General features: G+C 34.1%; 1 protein-coding gene across 2 annotated transcripts in view; it reads left to right on the top strand.

The window, feature by feature from the left end:
• LOC136043877 (protein eva-1 homolog C-like) overlaps positions 1-13,456 on the top strand; it is a 268,061-nt gene that overhangs the window by 110,792 nt on the left and 143,813 nt on the right. For both annotated transcript variants that reach the window (XM_065728853.1, XM_065728863.1), the window contains exon 4: positions 4,028-4,177. In XM_065728853.1, coding sequence (XP_065584925.1) covers positions 4,028-4,177 — 150 coding nt within the window. The remainder of the gene's footprint in view (positions 1-4,027; positions 4,178-13,456) is intronic.

The raw sequence follows: 13,456 nt of genomic DNA on the forward strand, positions 1-13,456 counted from the left end.
AATATTTGGCATGAAAATTCTGTTTTTTAGAGTTTCGGTTACTGTTTAGCAGGGTCGCTCCTTACTAGAGTGCGTTACTTAATGTCGCTCCTTAATTTCAGTTAAAAAACTAGTTTTTTTTATTTAATATCTGAACGTTTTTGAATTAATGCATGTTTGGTTTTGGCTCTCAGCACATAAATTATTAAAGTGAAATTTGTATATTAAACCTTTTTTGGCTAAATGGTTTTCTCTTAGTTTAGATCAGATGATTTTGAGAAATAAGGGGCGGGGAGGGAGGCCTAGTTGCCCTCCAATTATTCGGTTACTTAAAAAGGCAACTAGAACTTTTAATTTCCGTTGGAATGAGCCTTCTTGCAAGATTCTGTCGATGCGACGACCCCTGGGAAAAAACAAACAAAAAACAAACAAATAAACACGCACCCGTGACTTGTCTTCTGGCAAAACATACGAAATTCCACATTTTTGTAGATAGGAGCTTGAAAATTTTGCTATAGGGTTCTCTGATACGCCAAATAAGCTGGTGCGATTTTAGTTAAGATTCTATGACTTTTAGGGGGTGTTTCCCCCTATTTTCCAAAATAAAGCAAATTTTCTCAGGCTCGTAACTTTTGATGACAAAGACTAAATTTGATGTAACTTATATATTTAGAATCAACATAAAAATTCGATTCTTTTGATGTATTTTTTTTTTAGCATCAATATTCCGTTTTTTATAGTTTCGTTTACTATTGAGCCGGGTCGCTCCTTACTACAGTTCGTTACCACGAACTGTTTGATATACTGGAGGTATTCTTATAAATCCCATGTGGAATTCACTTATAAGAACTTACTAAGTAAGTAAATAATTTTTTGTTGTTGGCTATATGGCTATGTCAATCCTGCTTGTGGCACTTTTGGCACTTCTGGCACTTATCTTTAACACTTCACTGAACTAACATCATTTTATTTAAGCTAATGTTTCACATTTTAAAATTATAAATACCTGTAAAATAACACACTTCATCGGTCTCACATCAAAAGACCTAAGTCAGAAAAACCGTCTTTAAAACAGAGAAACACAGCTATACACACACACAAAAAAAAACATATTCAATTCTTTTTCTTCTTGCCTCTTCACGCTTTTGTGCTCAGAAAAATTCCAAGATGTAGTATAATATGTCAGAGATATATACAAAATGCCTGTAAAATACGTAAAATAAAGGTAAAATAGGTAAATTACGTAATATACCTAAATTGCGTAAAATAGGTAACATACTTATTTTATGGGGATCTGTAATACTACGGTAAAATACATAAATTACCTAAAATAGGTAACATACCAATATTACGGGAATCTGTAAGACTACGGTTAAATACATAAAATATCCAATTTTAAAATGACCAATTCTACCAGTTCCAACACTAGTCAAACGTACAAAGAACAATGTCAAACCTCAAAACAATTTCCAGCCGGAATCATCCAATTTCCAGACGGACCTTGTTTTTGTTTAATTTCTGATCATTTTCAAATAATGCCGGGAAACCTTGCTCCCCATCAAAAGGAAATTCCTCCCTCTCTTTGTAAACCCCTCCATGAAATGTTTTTCCCAAGTAATATCCCACCCTCACCAGAAAATCTACCCCAGGCAATTCTATTCTAGCTGGAAATTCCCCTGGAAAATTACATGTGGACGATTCCGGCTGGAAATTTACTTCCAAGTTGTCAGAGAGGTGTATCTGCTCCTTCTCGGGAACAGCTAAAGGTATTAAGTTGAAACTATCAGGAAATGTCGAAGGGAATGTTAAACTAACTAAAAACGCAATGTATGCATTTAGGTTGTTAAAAAGACTTATTTACCATATCAAACAGTTCGTAGTAACGAACTGTAAGTAGGGAGCGATTCGGTTCAATAGTAAGCAAAACTCTAAGAAACAGAGTCTTGATATCAACAGATACATCAAAAGAATTGAATTTTGATGCTTATTCAAAATATATAAAATTCATATCAAAAGCAATGAGCCTGAGAAAATCTGTCCAATTTTCGAAAAAGGAGGGAAACGCCCCCAAAAAATCAAGCGATCCTACTGAAAATTACATCATCAGATATGAGAAGAGCCTATTACAGATATGTCAAGCTCCTATATACAAAATATGGATTTATACATTTTTTGCCACGAGAAAGATCACGGATGCAGGTTAATTTTTTTTTTTGTTAGTTTGTTTGCTTCCCAGGGGTGATCGTATCGAATGAGGATCAGAAGAGGGCTCATTTGGTCTGATATCAAAAGTTTTAGTGCCCTTTTTAAGTGACTAAAATTATTGGAGGGCATCTATCCCTCTCCCACGCCCCTTTTCCCCATAGTTACCTGATTAACATTCCTATATGGCCATTTGTTCAGCATTGTTGGAAGACTTAGTAGCTATGCCTTTAAAGGTGACTTGATATCCCGCAGTTCCCGGGGAAGGGTGGCAAGCTATGCACTTTGCCCATTGCTAACACATAGAATTGGTTCTTGGGAAGTATACAGATATTTTTTTTTTGGGGGGGTGGGTCATTTTTCCGTGAGAGGAGTTTCCAAGGAGTAATTTTTTGTGGGGAAAGGGGATTGTCTATGATGAGGAGGGGTATTATTTACCGGTATTATTTGAAAAACAACCAGAAATTAAATAAATACAAGCTTTTTCAGCTTAAAGTAGGGAGCAACACTAAAACTTAAAACGAACAGGAATCATTACGTGTATGAGGAGGTTATCCCTCCTCAATACCTCACTCTTTACGCTAAAGATTTTTTTATAACTCTTAAAACAGCTTTTTATTCTATAAGTTATGCTTAAATAATTGCAACAAAAAGTTAAACTTTAGTGTTTTAAAGGATGCCTGATAAGGTGTAGTTTCCTTGCCTTATTTTTTCAGTAACTATGTATTCTTGGATCACTACCGATGTCCATCTTTCTTTATTTTAAAATATACCGATCTTTCGTTAGTGTGTTACAGAAACATTTGCCTTGTTCTTAAGGAAAATTTCTAAGAAATTAAGTTCTAAAAGAAAGTGAAGTGATAATAATAAAAGTATCAGCACCTAATTCATCATATCAGGGAACTCTACTATAGAGGTTTTAAGTTCCTTTCTAAATCTTGTTTGGTTGCTATCGGCTCGGGTTGCTCCTTACTTAAAGTATATTACCACAAGCTGTTAGATAAGTGAATCAAACGGATGGTTAGTTTTGTAACTGGCAAGAGCAAAAGTTTCGTCTGCTGACTCAGCTTCATCAAGAGCATTTGTTTCAGTAAGCGGGTCGACACTGCCAGTTCTTCATTTGAAATCAAATTGGTGAAATTTTAGTTTGAAATAAAATTAAGTATTTGGGGGTACCAGGCCATGGCTAATTGTATAAAAAGTCAAGACAGATGGTTCGAGTGAGTGATACGCAAATCTGGCATTAAGGCTTTTTAGGATTTTAAAAAAATGATGTCATTTCACTTGTTTATAGATAAGTCTATCATCCATTCGTCCGTACATCATTCCTAAAGAAGAACTTATGTAGTCATAGAACTAAGGTTGATAGGTCGAAATGATTTCAGATTGAAGCGTGATTGACAACGTCCACTAGACTTGTATACAGAATGGGGACTGAATTTCCTTGGACTGAATTTTACCTTTTACATCTTAGTGTCCAAATAAAACTATGTTAGTAACTTATATTCTGAGACAAGAATTACAATGCCTAAAAAACTAGCTTTTTATAATTTCAAACTGACTAGTTTTTTTCCTTGTTCGTCTAGTGGTTTTTCTTTTTTTTATTCCGTTTTTTCAGTTTATACTCCTTTTCATTACCCATCTATTCAATTACTACCTTTGGAAGCATCATTAGACATCCACTTCAATACATTATCAAAGACGAAGATCATTTTGACAATTAATTGTTTCTTATATCTTTTTCTTGTGTCTATACAAGAGCCCTCTCTTTTCATAGTAATAGCTATGTGATTTCTGTCAGATGCCCATCTCCAGTAATGATCATAAGTAAAACATATCCTTTTAGATGAGTTCCGCAGTAAGATTGCCTGTGACGGAGAGAGCATACAGCTAAACTGTAAAAGTGGCGAGAGAATTGCCCTTTTTTCCGCCAACTTTGGAAGGCCACAAGAAGACAAATATCATTGTCCACAAATGAATGGATTACCGGAGGAAAGTAAGTGCCTCTTTTTCTTGTAGATTGCATTTATCATATCTAGCGTCTCGAAGGAAAGTGCCGAATAGGATCGAGAAAGGTGCTTTTGAAGCCATTGCAGTGTAATTTCTACTAAATCTTGACATGAAAGTATATTAGAAAGGTATGAGACATTGCTTCCAATTTATTGTGATTTTGGCTGTCGATAAATGGGATGAGAAGAAGTTCTGTAGACGAAAGTAAAAATTACAATAAACGGTATGATTATATCGGCAGAAACTCTTTAAGTAACAGACATTGATGAAAAAAAAAGTGGAAAAAACAAACCTTGTAAGTCTTCTGTTGCTGGGAATTTTCAATGGTTGCGTCGATAAGAAAATAAATTCACCTAAAGAAGAAATTTAAAAACATAGGGATCGTTTCTTCCGTTTTTTTTTCTTTTCCTCAGTAATATTGAAATGAATTTTTTTTTGCTTTTAGTGGAGAAAACTACTGGCTTGCAAAACGAGGTCTTGTTTTTGTTAGATGTTATTTTAGTGTTTTCTTTTAGTTGACTAAAAAGATTGATTTTATCACATTTCTATTTAACTTATAATCCTGGGCAACGGAATTGTGGTGCTTCTCATTGTATTTTTTCTTGATTACTTTTTTTTCTCAATCGATAAATTTAGTTCATGGTGCAAGGATCTTTAATGCCTCTCATCATATTGTCTCAACTTAATAAATTACATTTATTAACATAAAAACGTTCATGTTAAGGAACAGTTACAGTAGTCGAATGTAATTCTTATGAATAGTTCCCAAAATTCAAAAATAAACAAAAACTAAAAGTAATATATTTGAATAAAATAAAATTTAATTTTATGTGAATTCTAGAAAACCTGAAGTTCTTTAATTGAAGACATTTATAAAGAGTTATTAGCTTAAGATGTTTTTTTAATTTAGAAAAAGCCCCCTCCCCCTCCCAAAGAAAAACCATCTTGGGTAAAGATAATATTGTCTAGTTCGAAAGGGAAGAATATGTCGGTACAGTTAATAAATTCCAAGCAAATAACACACAGTATGGACTAAATGGTTCTCTATCAATGAAATTACTGAATTTTTTTGATGCGTGTTTGTTCATTTTTTCTTTTTCTTTTCTTTTTTGTATTTTTTCTTTTTCTCCTTACTTTTTCTTCAAACAGTTCGTGGTAACGAACTTTAGTAAGGAGTGACTTGGCTCAATAGTAACCCAAACTCTAAAAAACTGAATTTTTTATACCAATAGTTACATCAAAAGAATTTCCTTTTAATGCTGATTTGAAATATATAAGCTTCGTCAAGTTTAGAGTTACCCATCAAAAGTTACAAGCTTGAGAAAATTTGCCTTATTTTAGAAAATAGTAGGAAACACCCCCTAAAAATATCAGAATCTGAATGAAAATAACACCATCAGATTCAGCGTATCAGAGAATCCTAATGTACAAGTTTCAAGCTCCTATCTACAAAAATGTGAAAATTTGTATTTTTTTTCAGAAGACAGACAACGGATGAGTGTTTATTTGTTTGTTTGTTTTTGTTTTTGTTTTATTCCCAGGGGTGACCGTATCAACCCAGTGGTCCTCGAATGTCGCGAGAGGGCTCATTGCAAGGGAAATAAAAGTTCTAGTGCCCTTTTTAAGTGAACAAAAAATTAGAGGGCACCTAGACCCCTTTCCACGAACATTTTTCCCCAAAGCTACCGGATCAAAAGTTTTAGATAGCCATTCTGTTAAGCTTAGTCAAAAACCTAATAACTATGTCTTTGGGGACGACTTAATCCCCCACGGTCCCCGGGGGAGGGGCTGCAAGTTACAAACTTTGACCATTGTTTACATATAGTAATGGTTTTTATGCAGTCTACAGACGTTTTCAGAGGGACTTTTTCGCGTCGGGGTAGGGGTGATTCAGAGGAGGGGATTACGTGGGAGGATCTATCCATGGAGGAATTTATCTTAGGGAAGAGAATTTCTATGGAGGGGTGCATTATTTTCGAGCATTATTCAAAATAACAATGAGAAAATATGTACATTTTTGCCGCAGAAAATTCATCTCTCCCCCTTAAAAATGTCTGTATACTTCCCAATAACAAATACTATATTTGAACAATATATTCGAGACCTTTCCACATATGTTGTGGGGGGTCTTAGTATCCCCAAAGGCATAGCTACTGCGCTTTTCAACTTACTTGACACAATGGATATCTAAAATTTTGATCAAACGAGTCTGAGGAAAAATGGGGTTAGGAGGGGGGCTTGCTGCCCTCCAACCTTTTCGGTCACGTATAAAAGGCACTAGAACTTTTAATGTCCATTCGCATGGCCTTTTCTCGATACTTTTGGACAAATGGTACTATGAGATCCCCCTTCGCGGAAAAAAAATCAAGGAAAAAATCAAACAAAAATGAAAAAACAAATAAGCACACATTTAAGATCTTTCTTCTGGCAAAAAAAAAAAAAAAAAAAAAAAAAAAAAAAAAAAAAAAAAAAAAAAAAAAAACAAAAAAAAAACAAGGAAATTCCGCAATTTTGCGGTAGCTTGAAACTTCTACAATAGCGGTCTTGGATACGCTGAATCTGACGGTGTTTTATTCTTTTATTCAGATTCCTTGATTTTTAAGGGGTATTTACCCCTTTTACGAAGATCTGGCAAATTTTCTCAAGCTTGTAGCATTTGATGGGTGACACTAAACGGATCTTTTATTTTGGGGATCAGCATAGTAAGCCAATTCTTTTGATACACCTATTGATATCAAAGCTCCTTTTTCAAAGTTTCAGTTACTATTGAGCCGCGCCGTTCCTTTCTCACAGTTCGTTACCACGAACTGTTTGAAAGTGATCTTTAATTTGAGCTAATCATTCCTATAGTTTTATTTTAGTATTTTCCTATAGTTGCTTAATTCTAAGATAGTAAGCAGATGAAAAAGCCTGATTGGTTCTTTGTTACGAAGTTTTTGGCCAGTAAAAAGTACGAAAATTTTTTAGTCACAATATGTTTAATGGGTAAACTCTCCGTTCTCTGTGGTTCCTATCTCTTTTTTTTATATTTCACTCTAAGCAGGAATGAGCTCAAGTAGCTTTTTGGAAATGGAAATTGATTTCTTGCCTTTACCAGACTGATCTAATTATTTTTCGGAGACCCTTGAATTTATTCACTTGGCTTCCAACCACTTCAGTAACTGAAGACGGTTGAACTAGGGGATACGAAGATTTAAATTGCCCCTAAGTTTCTCCTATAAATAGAACCGGATCAGTTCTGAGCACTTTCTTTGAAAATTTTGACTTTTTGATTGTAGTATATTAGTATAGGGAATGAAATTAATTGCCTTAGGACAGTTCTCCCGTCTTCTTTGTGTTTAGAGCAACTATTTAGTAATTCATTTGACTTGAAAAAAAGTAGTTATTTCTGTCTCTTCACTGAACATAATTTAGACTTGTTTTAAGTCTAATTAAATACTAATTCAACATCTAACTAAAGACCTTAAGGGTTAATAAGCCAAATCAAAGAATAAGAAATGCGATACTGAGAAAAAAAAAACACAACGAAATCTTTACATATGCCAAGATTTTTTTTTTTTTTTTTTTTTTTTTTTTTTTTTTTTTTTTTTAAGATATTTGCTAAAACTTGGTCAGTCATTATCCACCTAAAAAAAATTCTTGAGGAGCTACTTCAATTTGCTTTTTTCTTAAATTTTTCATGAATGATAAGGGAAAAAAGATGTTATTATGACAGATATCTTACAAAAACGTTCTTAAAAAATACAGTTGTTCTCTGTAAATTTTTTGTACAATCGCATAAAGGATATTAAGTATAGAAAAATTAGTGTAATCCGGTTTAAATTTTACATCATATCTGATTTGTTGAATCTTGTACTAAAACAAAATGGCTTCAGAATGAAATTCGGTTGGCATGCAACCAAGGCCATATCCGGGAGGGGGGTTGCAGGTTTGAATCTCCTCCCCGTAAAAATATAAATAATAACGCATGTAAACAAATGTTTTATGTGTTTTTTTGTACCCCCATCCCCCAAAAAAATTCTGGATGCGTCTTTGTTTTTAGAACCCTTGTTTTTGGCCAAATAGTTATTTTTAAGTTAGTTGTTTCTTGAAATTTGGCCGTCCTGGAATTAGAAATGAATTTACTTTAATTCTTTAGGAAGCTTTTTCAGTGCGGGCCTTTATGCTGTTTACAATATCTCCATCAGAGTTTTTCATAGTGCGATAGTTTTTGCGTTTCCAGTTTGTTTTTTTTTCATTCGTCTGAAACATAAATAATTCAGCCAATAATTGGTTCGAAAAATACCAGATGAAAAGTATTTCCTAGATACCATCATTCAGTTTCGTAAATAAGAACTTAAAATTAAAATAAAATATTTTTCTCAAGTAATACATGCTTTTTGGGTCTTAATTGAAAATTACCGTTCTCTGTTGAGAGTTTTTTGGTTTTCTAAGAAGACTAAAGTTTTCACCAAGAATTTCACGGCTCCTGGACTACTCTCTATTAGCCAATAGTTGTCTTATGTATTTTTTGGGGTGGACTAGTTATTTTGTGCCAAGTTATAAATAATTTAAGATTTAAAAAATTAAGTTTTTTACTTCTTAGGTGATTTTGCGGTTTGAAAATGTCACATTGAGGTGTTTTACTACGTGAAACATTTTAAATGTTTATAAGTTAAGAAAATATTAACTAGGTATTTTCGCTTATATGTAAGAATCAAAAATAACTGTCTTGAGAAAAACTTAGGTACAAATCATTTTTCCTTTTTATGAAGCTAGGAATTCCTTGGGGTTAGTAGGCTCGTACTAATTCTCTAACGGAGAGTATAGGGCTAGTAGAAAATGTTATCCAGCTCAAATATAGGCTGGGAATTCACCTTCTCGAATACTGACAATAATAAGACTAGAATTTGTGTCTTTTTATGTGTTTGTAATAAAGTTACAAGTATGTACAAGGTTTTAAGAATGAAAACAATCATCACCAACCCCAATAGATTTCGTTGATGGTTGCTAAAATAGATTAAATTCTTTTTTCTTTAGTAAATACACGCAATCAAATTTCACTCCAAAACAGTTTAAGCTTACAAAAATACAGTCATCAGCAATAGCAGCGACATAATGATAACATCAGTAGTAACAGAATGGCAAAAAAAAAGAAAAAAAAGAAATGGGCTTCGTCCTTAAACTTTCCTGTTCAAAATCGCGCGTTGACATCATTGGCCAATTGTGACGCATTAGTTATAGATTCAGTTGTGACGTATTTCGTGACCCAATCACATTGTGTTCATACTTCGGAGCGAAAATTAACTTCTTTTTTTCAAACAAACCTTGCTTTCAAGGATAAAGCTGACTGAGAGACAAGGGCGTAGCTACAATATTTTGTTCGGGGGGGGGGGGGGGGCAAGAGTGGGTGCTATTAAAGTTGTATACCATAAACAAGCTTTCGGGTTGGCGAAGGTGAATGTCGTTTACACTTTTTTTTTCAGCCGGATTCACAACTAATGCTGCAGTATATATCCCCCCTTTACTTCCACCAACTCCCACGTCCAGCACAGGATACTCAGTTTCACAACTGAACCACGCTCTATTCTAACAGTCTCGGGTATTGGGCAAATCATGTGCTCGTAGTTTTGAATGGATTTTAACTCTGCAAGATTTAATTCGTTGGACTAAACTTTTAATATACGTGTTTTTTTTAAATATTATTTAGGGTTTTTATTAAATTGAGTGGGTTGTAGGTTTGCCGATGTATATTCATAAATAACATTGATATCAACGGGCCAAAAAAAATCCGGAACAAAAATCATAGGCAACACAGTAGCGCTGTCTAAGTAAAGATACGGGACAGGTTAAGGTATTACCGCTTATTATGTAACTTTATTTATTGAAATATTTCCCGCATGTAAACAGCGACCATATTTCAAATTTGATAGTATTTGAAAAAGTTAAAGTCAAAATTACTGACTTATCCCTTGGGTATTATTTGACAAAGAATATCTAGCAAATCTGAACAATTCTTGGAATCATTGTGGCAGAAACCTTAAATTAATTAAAAACTCTCAGGGATGCCAATTGGAAGGGAAATTTACTCCTAGAGTTTGAAAATTACCTTCCCCTTTGTATCTTTGTTAGAAAAAAAAGAATTCTATAAAACTTGCGCAAAAGTTTTTCTTGTGTAAATCTGGGTATGGGGGGTGTACACTTTCGGAGGGAGGGTTTCACTGAATGCCGTTTTTATTTCTATAATTCTCTTCCCAAGCAAAGCTCAGTGTCCTAGTGCTGCATGGTAAAACTGATAACAATAGAAAAAAGGGGTGGGTTGTTACCGCTTATATGTGTACACAAAATTTTTAAATTTTGAGAAAAATATACATATTTTGTTTAAATTCAATTTACTCTATTCTCAGCATACATTTCGTATAGCGTGCTGATGCAGAGATAAATGTCCCACAAGTAGCGCTGGGGTTTTGAGAAATGTGACTAATTTCAGTCATAATTCTTAGCACATTTATGCCAATTCTTTTTTTGGAGCTGGTTAAAAGAAATATTTAGAAAACTGAAAATAGCGAGAAGTCAGCATAATATTGTACATAGAGTTAGTCCTACATTTGTGGGTTATTATGTGAACCCGAAACGTAAGGAATAGGACGTTATCAGCGCTAATTAGGCATTTCAATGAAAAATGAGAGAATTGAAGTTTTAATTAAATACTGGAAATAAAATCAAAATAATTAAGTGATTCGTGGACCATATCCCCCAAATATCATTAGTACGAATAGTACGAATATCATTATAAAAAAGCACCAAGTCTTATTTTCTTTTTCAATGATTTTTTTTTATTTAGGAAATCATTTTCACTGTATCTCTCTTCCTTTTCTTCAGTGATTCCATTTATGTCCTATTTGCAGATGTAGAGGGTATATTTATTTTCGATTTTATAAGTTTTAAAACACATGAATCTAGTCTTGAACTTATAGATTTTAGGAAGTAAAAGCTCCTTAAGTGAACTGATGGAACTCGAAAATCCCATGTTAAATTGAAAATTTATATTTAAAAAGTACTCAAGTATTCATTGGCGGAAGATGCCGCTTTTAATATCAGGGCATAGCTTCTTGAAGATGCTACAAAATGTTTGAAAGGATTTTGTTCTATTTCCTCTAATTGCTTAGAAATCTTAGAAAATGTCTAGGTATTTTTCACAAGTGTACTCTATGAAGGATATTGCTTTTGGAACAAAATTGGTACTATCATGTGCAGAAGACAATAACCTATAAGATGACTGGAACCATTTTTTGATGTATTTTCCTGTTTTCTAACAGTCCCCTAGAATATTTTCAGCTACCTGAAATTTTTACAAGTCGGTTGCCATAAAGAATCGTTTCAGATCGCCGATAATAACCCCTAGAGACGAAAATGACAAGCTGGAATAATCAGCTGCTTGTTAATAGTGTGAAATTTTCATAAATTATTTCAATGCAATGAAGAAACATAGAAATGAGAAATAGTCAGGAGCCTTCAGGAAAGTTATGCACACAAAGCCGAAATCATGGGGAAAATTAAATCAAAGCGAGGTATGGAACTGCGAAACTGCGAGAAATTTGGGGATAGGCTAGTGGATAAAGAACCGAAAAGAGTCTAAGGCGGACTATTGCATGGAAGTTGGAAAGAATGGACTGGTCAACCCCAAACGAGGCCACGACTACTTTTACCAAGTACAATCAGTCAGCTTGAATGTGCTCAGCTATATACTTGCTTTTTCATGATTTTTACCCAGAAAGACTTCTACATTGAAAAGATAGACCGCAATCCAGGCTTTTGGACCGAAAAGATTTTTCCCAAGCTGAAAGGATTCTTCATTGATGCTTTGATCCCAAAGTTCCACAGGGGGTTCCAATACAAGAGCCGTACTTATAAGATTAATCGTCTAGTACCGGTAACAGGAAAATTCATTTTCCTTACATTCTATCCTTCTTTGTAGTTACATACTTAATTGTATTGTCATTTGAAATAAAATACCTTTGTTTATATTGCTTGTCCTCCAACTTTATCAAACAGTTCGTAGTAACGAACTGTAGTAAAGAGCAACCCGGCTCAATAGTAACCGAAACTCTAAAAAATGGAATTTTGGTACCAATAGCTACATCAAAAGAATCGCATTTTAATGCTGATTTTAAATATATTAAATAAAAAAACAAGTTTTTTCAACTGAGAGTAAGGAGCGACATTAAAACTTAAAACGAACAGAAAATACTTCGTATATAAAAGGGGCTGCTTCTTCATCAACGCCCCGCTCTTTACGCTAAAGTTTGACTCTTTCTCCCAACTCTTCTTTTTAAAACAGTAAAAAAAAACAGTAAATTTTGGTCTCTTTACACTAAATCTTAAATTTTGGCCCAATTAATTAAGAATGACCCCTGAATCACAAAAGCCGTAGAATAAATAGTTGACATTACTAAAAATACTTTAGCGTAAAGAGCGAGGTATTAGGAGGAGGTGAGCCCCTCATATGGGTAATAATTTCTGTTCGTTTTAAGTTTTGATGCTGCTCCTTACTTCCAGCTGAAAAAAAACTTTTTCATATATATTTTTTCATTGTTTTTTTTTTTAATAATGTTAGTAAATCCTGCGCTCCCTTCATGGAAATTTTCTTCCCCCATGACCAAGTCCTCGATGGAAAGTTCCCCCAGTATATCCCCCTCTTTTCGACCCCTCTCCCCGACCAAAAAATTCTCCTGAAAACACCTGTACACTTCCCAATAACCATTACTATATGTAAGCACTGGTCAAAGTTTTTAACTTGTAACCCCTCCCACGGAGACTATGGAGGAGTAAGTCGTCTCCAAAGACATAGTTATAAGGTTTTTCGACTACGTTGAATAAAATGGCTATCTCAGAATTTTGATCCGTTGACTTCGGGAAAATAATTAGCGTGGGAGGGGGCCTAGGTGCCCTCCAATTTTTTTGGTCGCTTAAAAAGGGCACTAGAACTTTTTATTTCCGTTTGAATGAGCCCTCTCGCAACATTCTAGGACAATTTGGTGGATACGATCACCCCTGGAAAAAAAACAAAACAAAAAAAAAACAAATAAACACGCATCCGTGATCTGCCTAAAAGTCATAGAACACTACTGTAGAAATTTCAAGCTCCTATCTGCAAAAATGTGGAATTTTGTATTTTTTGTCAGAAGGCAGATCACAGATGCGTGTTTATTTGTTGTTTTTTTTTTTTCAGGGGTGATCGTATCAACCCAGTGGCCCTAGAATGCTGCAAAAGGGCTCATTCTAA

Source organism: Artemia franciscana, chromosome 1 (assembly GCF_032884065.1).
Source record: "Artemia franciscana chromosome 1, ASM3288406v1, whole genome shotgun sequence".
Lineage (NCBI taxonomy): Eukaryota > Metazoa > Arthropoda > Branchiopoda > Anostraca > Artemiidae > Artemia > Artemia franciscana.